General features: G+C 49.8%; 2 protein-coding genes across 2 annotated transcripts; both read left to right on the top strand.

Annotated features, from left to right (window-relative positions):
* Nucleotides 1–388: 388 nt before the first annotated feature.
* On the top strand, nt 389–2,504 carry LOC125536105 (cytochrome P450 709B1-like). The gene is made up of 4 exons (XM_048699241.1): nt 389–780; nt 876–1,099; nt 1,212–1,456; nt 1,550–2,504. The coding sequence occupies exons 1-4, from the start codon at nt 507–509 to the stop codon at nt 2,349–2,351; spliced, it is 1,545 nt and encodes a 514-aa protein (XP_048555198.1). The 5' UTR covers nt 389–506; the 3' UTR covers nt 2,352–2,504.
* A 2,221-nt stretch (nt 2,505–4,725) lies between these two features.
* LOC125541184 (cytochrome P450 709B2-like) lies at nt 4,726–6,656 on the top strand. The gene is made up of 4 exons (XM_048704648.1): nt 4,726–5,012; nt 5,094–5,314; nt 5,418–5,671; nt 5,769–6,656. The coding sequence occupies exons 1-4, from the start codon at nt 4,727–4,729 to the stop codon at nt 6,583–6,585; spliced, it is 1,578 nt and encodes a 525-aa protein (XP_048560605.1). The 5' UTR covers nt 4,726; the 3' UTR covers nt 6,586–6,656.
* The last annotated feature ends 1,399 nt before the right edge of the window (nt 6,657–8,055 follow it).

The raw sequence follows: 8,055 nt of genomic DNA, 5'->3' as shown, positions 1-8,055 counted from the left end.
TTGATCGTATATATCATTCCGCGTGTCGTTATCTACTACGGAGTAGAAGCCATCTTGTCAAAATGAAAAATGTTTTGTCTAGAAGCCAGCCCCGTGCGGATATCCCGTCCATGTCGACCAGCAGCACTATGCGTACGACGGTTTCCCGGCAGACCACACGTTCCCACGAGCTGTGGACCATCTATAGTCTAGTTGGTGCGTGTGCGGGGCTGGCTCGTACTTGCACGCATCACGGCTGATCTCACCCGCACCGCGACCAAACGCCTATCCTCTGCCTTCTCTACCCCGGTGGCGGTGGGTCACAGGCGCGTAGCCAGCAACCAGGCGACCAGAAAGCCATGGTCAAAACGCAGCCGCGAACGCCATATAAATACCTTCCTCCCCGACCCGAGTCTCACAAGGGAAACACACAAACATTTCCCGGTCTCATCAGAAGCAGAGGCGTACAATACAGGTCGCTGATACTTTCACCCTTATCCTGAATCTTGAGTGACCACCGGTCCACCATGGGTCTCGTCTGGATGGTGGCCGCGGCCGTGGCGGCGGTGCTGGCGTCGTGGGCGTTCAACGCGCTGGCGTACCTCGTGTGGAGGCCGCGGGCCATCACTCGGCAGCTCCGCGCGCAGGGCGTCGGCGGGCCGGGCTACAGGTTCCTCGCCGGCAACCTCGCGGAGATCAAGCGGCTCCGCGCCGACACCGCTGGCGCCGCGCTGGACGTCGGCAACCACGACTTCGTCCCCATGGTCCAGCCGCACTTCCACAAATGGATCCCCATCCACGGTACGAAACTCAGAGACACTGCAATTGCTTCCGTAGTTCGACACTGGTCATCTATCTTCTTCCTTCCTCTTCTTACGCTGTTTCCTGCTCTGCAGGGCGCACGTTCCTGTACTGGTTCGGGGCGAGGCCGAGCCTGTGCATGGCCGACGTGAACATGGTGAAGCAGGTGCTCTCCGACCGCGGCGGGCTGTACCCCAAGAACCTCGGGAACCCGCACATCGCCCGGCTGCTCGGCAAGGGGCTCGTGCTCACCGACGGCGACGACTGGAAGCGCCACCGCAAGGTCGTCCACCCGGCCTTCAACATGGACAAGCTCAAGGTATGTGCCCATCTCCAGCGCGACACGCGCTGACGTGTGCGTGTTTTCCACCATTCGAATTTAACTAATGCACAATGCGTATCACTTCCGCTAACTGTTATCTGTACGGCAGATGATGACGGTGACCATGTCCGACTGTGCCGGGTCAATGATGTCGGAGTGGACGGCAAAGATGGAGAAGGGGGGCAGCGTGGAGATTGAGCTGAGCCACCAGTTCGAGGAGCTCACCGCGGATGTCATCTCTCACACGGCATTCGGAAGCAGCTACGAACAAGGAAAAAAGGTCTTCCTCGCGCAGAAGGAGCTCCAGTTCCTTGCCTTCTCCACCGTATTCAACGTGCAAATTCCAGCATTAAGGTAAATGCATCTTGTTCTTCTTCTTGTACCGTTGTCGGTTTACTTTAACTCAACACACAGCAGAAATTAATCTATGTTTGTGGAATTAATCAGGTACCTTCCAACCGAAAAGAACCTCAGGATATGGAAGCTTGACAAGGAGGTGAGGACCATGCTGATGAACATCATCAAAACCCGTCTTGCCACCAAAGACACCATGGGCTACGGCAACGACCTGCTTGGGCTTATGTTAGAGGCGTGCGCGGCAGAGGGTGGCCATAATCCGATTTTGAGTATGGACGAGATCATAGATGAGTGCAAGACCTTCTTCTTTGCCGGGCATGACACCAGCTCGCACCTGCTCACATGGACCATGTTCTTGCTGAGCACGCACCCCGAGTGGCAGGAGAAGCTCAGGGAGGAGGTACTAAGAGAGTGTGGCAGTGAGGTTCCCACCGGTGACATGCTCAACAAACTGCACTTGGTTAACATGTTCCTACTGGAAACTCTCAGGTTATACGCCCCTGTGTCGCTCATTCAGAGGAAGGCGGGTTCGGATCTTGAGGTTGGTGGCATCAAAGTGCCCGAGGGCACGGTTTTGACGATCCCCATCGCGATGATCCATCGTGACAAGGAGGTATGGGGAGAAGATGCCAACGAATTCAAGCCTATAAGGTTCGAGAATGGAGTGACGAGGGCCGGAAAGCACCCCAATGCCTTGTTGTCTTTCTCCAGCGGGCCGAGGTCATGCATTGGGCAGAACTTTGCAATGATAGAGGCCAAGGCTGTGATCGCCGTGATTCTTCAGAGATTCTCATTTTCCCTATCACCTAAGTATGTCCATGCCCCAATGGACGTGATCACGTTGCGGCCCAAGTTTGGGCTTCCCATGATCCTCAAGACCCTAGAGATGTAGAAAATGTGTATGGTGTTAAGTATAACACAACTTTGTATTATTTGACTGGATTTTAGTATATGTTATGCACTAGATAAGCTTGTAAAATTATCGATGTATAATGTATCCTTTTTGTGAGTGTAAATAATAAAGTGTCTGGATTGGCAGGAGAAACTCAGGGAGGAGGTCCTACGAGAGTGTGGCAGTGAGGTTCCTACCAGTGAGATGCTCAACAAACTGCACTTGGTCAACATGTTCCTACTAGAAACTCTGAGGTTATACGCCCCTGTGTCGCTCATTCAGAGGAAGGCGGGTTCGGGTCTTGAGGTTGGTGGCATCAAAGTGCCCGAGGGCATGGTCCTAACGATCCCCATCGCGACGATACATCGTGACAAGGAGGTATGGGGAGAAGATGCCAACGAATTCAAGCCTATGAGGTTCGAGAATGGAGTGACTAGGGCCGGAAAGCACCCCAATGCCTTGTTGTCTTTCTCCAGTGGGCCGAGGTCGTGCATAGGGCAGAACTTTGCAATGATCGAGGCCAAGGCTGTGATCGCCATGATTATTTAGATGTTCTCATTCTCCCTATCACCGAAGTATGTCCATGCCTCCATGGATGTGATCACGTTGCGGCCTAAGTATGGGCTCCCCATGATCATCAAAAGCCTAGAGATGTAGAAAAAGGTGTATGGTGTTAAGTATAACACAAGGTTTTTTGTATTATTTGACTGGATTTTAGTTTATGTTGCGCACTAGATAAGCTTGTAAAATTATCAATGTATAATGTTTCCTATTTGTAAATATAAATAATAAAGTGTTTTATTCATAAGTTCTTGATTTTTCTTACCATCAACCACCTTTATTTCCCCAAAACATAGTCACTATCTATAGATAAACCAAAATTGCCATTCTTTCTTATCAATCCTGACATGCAGGAGGGAACAGATCCATACAACTCACTCCTACTTCTCCACATTGGAAAATCTTCCTTAAATCGCACACAAGTAATAATGGTACGCGGTGTTCAATGGTAGGTGCATGTGTTTGAAATAAATGCTATTGCCACTTTTTTTAACAAAATAACTCATTTATCTCTCATTATATTTTGAGTGTTGATTTTTCTAAGCTGATTACAATTACCAGGACTTCATCATTTTTAGGACTGTTAAGGATCGCAATCGATAATTTTTTTTGAGACAAAGATCGCAATCGATAAATGATGCTCGTAACGACAAGAAGTCGCCAGAACGCGCAAGGATGAGCAGACCAACCATCAAGTGGGCCGACCCATTTTGGAAGGTTCATAAACCATTTTTATTTAATTTTTTGTTTCATTTTTATGGGTTTTTCTTATCCTTTTTGGTTTTTTCTTTTCTTCCCGTTTTTGTATTTTCAAAATTTTATTTTATTTATAGAAAAAAACATAATTTTAGAATTAATAAAAAATAAAAATGTTTCCTATTTGAAATTTTTATTTAAAAATGTATTTTTTGTAAGTCTTCCATTTTTCAAAATGTGTCCTTAAAATTGATAAATGTTTCCGTAATTAAAAATTGTTTAGAATTTGCGGTTTCAGAACATGTTTGCAAATTAGAATTTTTTTCATGGTTTCTAAAATCACTAAGAATTTAAAAATATTCATGTTTTTCAAAGTCTGTTTGCTATTTCAGAAAACTTTCAAATTTTGGGAAAATATTCACGTTTTCAAGAGAACCTTCGCAAAATTCAAAAAAATGTTTGCATTTTCTAGAAGGTTTAGAAATTTTAAAAAACATTCGCATTTAAAGAAAATATCATGATTTTACAAAAATAGTCGCGTAAAAAACGTTCACATTTTTAAAGGGGGGCTACAGTGGTGTGGTTGCTATAGTACAGTTCCAAATTCGCTACAGGAGCCCGGTCTTACTGTGCGTCAGACCGAGTGTTTTGTGTTTTTTAACAGAAGACCGGATCTTTTTCGTCCAAGACAGGAGAAGACTGCCTAGTAGTTCTCACAAGACAAGCAGGGTCAGATCCGGAGGAATTTCGGAGGAAGTTCTCCCGGGACACCGGCCGCACCTCATTTGTCCTGTTGGGCTTGTTGGAACTCTGGCAGTTTGGAAACGAGTTTGTTCATGAAGCTCGTGCCCCATCGATCACGTCACCATGAAGCCACAGGTCTCAATCCGAGAACCATAATCTAATCAGTCATGGGATCGCATTACGTCTACATTTACGAAAACGCGCAGAGGACAATCATACCACCGTCTAGTGTCCAACTTGTTACCGGAATTCTCTATGCGCCTATCCATCGGAATTTCACCACAATTGCACCTACTTAACCTCCAAGGTGTACGCGCACTCGGCAGACACGCATGCAGCAGCTGCGCCCAGCTTATTGAGGTGAGGTGATGACCATGGCCACGGTCGCCACCGCTTGGACGGTCTGGGCGGCGCTGGCGTCGGCCGTGCTGGCCTCGTGCCTGTTCAACGCGCTGGTGCGCCTCGTGTGGAGGCCGCGCGCCATCGCCGGGAGGCTGGCGCGGCAGGGCGTGCGCGGGCCGGGGTACAGGTTCTTCGTCGGGAACCTCGGCGACATCCGGCGGCTCCGCGCGGCCGGCGCCGGCCTCGTGCTCGACGTCTCCTCCCACGACTTCATCCCCATCTCCCAGCCCCAGTTCCGCCAATGGATCCCGCTCTACGGTAACACAGTTAGCTTCCGAACCCGAAGTAGCTAAGCTGAAGTGTCGTAGTGTTTTGAAAGCGGCCAGCGCGTGCGTGCAGGGCGCGTGTTCCTCTACTGGTTCGGGTCGACGCCCAACATGTGCGTGGCCGACCTGGGCATGGCGAAGCAGCTGCTGTCGGACCGGACGGGGCTGTTCCCCAAGAACTGGATGAACCCCATCGTCCGGCTGGTGGGCAAGGGCCTCGTCATGACCGACGGCGACGTCTGGCACCGCCACAAGAAGGTCCTGCACCCGGCCTTCAACGTGGACAAGCTCAAGGTACGTACGTACATCATCTTAGGCACTCCTTTTAATTAGCAGTGTGCTTGCTTGGTGGTGTGCTGGTTTTGCGAGCCTGTTGCTACGTACCTTTGATATATAGGTGATGACGTCGACAATGGTGGACTGCGTGCTGTCGATGGCGTCCCGGTGGGAGGCGCAGTTGGCCAGTCATGGGAAGAAAGATTGCCAGGAGATCGAGCTGACTAGCCAGTTCGAGGAGCTCACCGCGGATGTGATCTCGCGCACCGCCTTCGGGAGCAGCTACAGAGAGGGCCGGAAGATCTTCCTGGCGCTGAATGAGATCCAGTTAATCGCCTTCTCCACCCTCTGGACCGACTACATTCCAGGATTCAGGTGCACCACTGATCAGATCAACCATAGCACTGCACGTTCCGGATGTGGTTTCAGAGATACACTGAACTGTGGCGTCCCACGTTGATTTGTTCCCCAGGTTCGTGCCAACCAAGAAGAACATGAGGCTGTGGAAGCTGAACAAGATGATGCGGAGCACGCTGGTGGAGATCATCGAGAACAGGCTCGCAGCCAAGGACACGGACGGCTACGGGAGCGACCTGCTGGGGCTGATGCTGGAGGCGTGCGCGCCGGAGCAGGGGCAGGCGCCGCTGCTGAGCATGGACGAGATCATCGACGAGTGCAAGACCTTCTTTTTCGCCGGGCAGGAGACGAGCCTGCACATGCTCAACTGGACCATGTTCCTACTGGGCACGCACCCGGAGTGGCAGCGGAAGCTCAGGGAGGAGGTGCTGCGGGAGTGCGGCGGGGATCATCAGGTCCCCACCTACGACACGCTCAGCAGGCTGAGGCTGGTGAACCTGTTCCTGCTGGAGACGCTGCGGCTGTACAGCCCGGTGCCGCTCATCCGGAGGAGGACGAGGTCGGAGGTGGAGCTCGGCGGCGTCACCGTGCCGAGGGACGCGCTCCTGACCATCCCGATCGCGACGATGCACCGGGACAGGGAGGTGTGGGGCGAGGACGCCGACGAGTTCAACCCGATGAGGTTCGACGACGGCGGCGGCGGCGCCGCCCGGGCCGCGAGCCACGCCAACGCGCTCTTGTCCTTCTCCATGGGCCCCAGGACGTGCATCGGGCAGAACTTCGCCATGGTCCAGGCCAAGGCCGAGGTCGCCGTCATCCTCCGGAGGTTTGCGCTGTCGCTCTCCCCGAGCTATGTGCACGCGCCCACCGACGTGATCACGCTGCGGCCAAAGTACGGGCTACCGATGATCATCACAAGACTCGACGCCTGACGCCAATTCTTGGACAGAGTTTGTACAGAATAGTGAGCTGATTTTCACGTGCAAAAAGATTCACACATCTGGCTGAGTTCGTCATGAATAAAACTGTTCCGTTTAACTTTCAATCTGAGCGTCCAACTTTGGGTGTAGGTTCAGATTAGCCGTGAAAGGAAATGAAAGGGTTCAACTTCCTACACAGGAAACATTACATTCGGTGGTACAGTTAAGTCAGACCGCCTTTACGCCGAGAGACATATCCTCGAGGGAGTCGTTTTCTTACAAGAAACCTTACACGGAATCCATTCGAAGAAATTAGATGAAGTAATCTTCAAGGTGGATTTTGAGAAAGCGTACTAAGGTCAAATGGCCCTAAAGGAAACAGGTGAATTCTTTCATCCAAAAAGATAGCATTGGGATTAAGGTTAATGATGACATAGGTCATTATTTTCAGACACATAAGGACTTAAGACAAAGAGATTCGATGTTTCCTATATTGTTCAACATAGTCGCTGATATGTTGACAATACTTGTCGGCAGAGCCAAAGAAAATGGCCGAGTAGGAGGGCTCGTTCCTCATCTTTGATGACAAGGTCTCCATACTTCAATACGCCGATGATACAATTATTTTCATGGAACATGATATCGCAAAGCATAGAAATATGAAACTAGTGCTTTGTCTTTTTGAACAATTGTCAGGGCTAAAAATTATTTTTCACAAGAGCGAATTTTTCTTCTTTGGAAGGGCCAAAGAGGAACAAGATGCATATAAACAACCATTTGATTGTGAAATAAGTTCTTTACCTTTCACCTACCTAGGAATTTCAATCCAATTTCAATCCACCATCGCAAGATGTCAAACAAGAAGTGGAAATTCCTTGAGGGTCGGTTTGAAAAGAAACTAAGCTGCTGGAAGAACTAGCATGTCAATATCCCTATTATCTTTCTTTGAAGTACCTGTAGGGGTATGGAAAATGTTAGGCTTTTATCGATCTCGATTTTTTTGGCAATGCGATGAAGTCAATGTAATGCTAGACCTGGGAAGATCTAAACGAGGCGAGTATCCGTTCGAACGAGTGCCGTGCCAATGGCGATGGATATTGCTCTAAACCTGCATCGTCCTACATGTTCATGAGTAATGCTAGACCTAGGTACCCCGTTAAGGGGGGGGGGGAGGGCAGAGATATTTAGTTAGGAAGCTTTCGTAAGTCTTCGTAGCGTGTTATGTAGATGTAGGATTATCGCGTGTTCGTATACGGCTGAATCCTTGTCAAATCATTGGACCTTCCGTGGATTGGTCCTAACAAAATTTTACCCAAATAATAACGTCCACACGTGTGGCATATTTGCACTTCGCCCACACGTGTTGATGCATGTTGATTCTATTTTGCATGAATCCTAAAGAAATCTATTGGAATTTTAGTGCCACATAGGCATAGCGTGTTGTGTGGGCGTTAGAGCGCTCGACCACACGACCCGCGGCGC

Source organism: Triticum urartu, chromosome 2, assembly GCF_003073215.2.
Source record: "Triticum urartu cultivar G1812 chromosome 2, Tu2.1, whole genome shotgun sequence".
Classification (NCBI taxonomy): Eukaryota; Viridiplantae; Streptophyta; class Magnoliopsida; order Poales; family Poaceae; genus Triticum; species Triticum urartu.
This window is presented reverse-complemented; position numbering and strand designations above follow the sequence as displayed.

Excerpts from the sequence above, each read along its gene's own strand:
- LOC125541184 (XM_048704648.1), top strand. The coding sequence starts at position 4,727 with ATGGCCACGGTCGCCACCGCTTGGACGGTCTGGGCGGCGCTGGCGTCG. Across the intron at positions 5,013-5,093 it reads CCAATGGATCCCGCTCTACG|GGCGCGTGTTCCTCTACTGG; the intron begins GTAACACAGTTA and ends GCGTGCGTGCAG. Across the intron at positions 5,672-5,768 it reads GACTACATTCCAGGATTCAG|GTTCGTGCCAACCAAGAAGA; the intron begins GTGCACCACTGA and ends TTTGTTCCCCAG.
- LOC125536105 (XM_048699241.1), top strand. The coding sequence starts at position 507 with ATGGGTCTCGTCTGGATGGTGGCCGCGGCCGTGGCGGCGGTGCTGGCG. Across the intron at positions 1,100-1,211 it reads TCAACATGGACAAGCTCAAG|ATGATGACGGTGACCATGTC; the intron begins GTATGTGCCCAT and ends TCTGTACGGCAG. Across the intron at positions 1,457-1,549 it reads GTGCAAATTCCAGCATTAAG|GTACCTTCCAACCGAAAAGA; the intron begins GTAAATGCATCT and ends GGAATTAATCAG.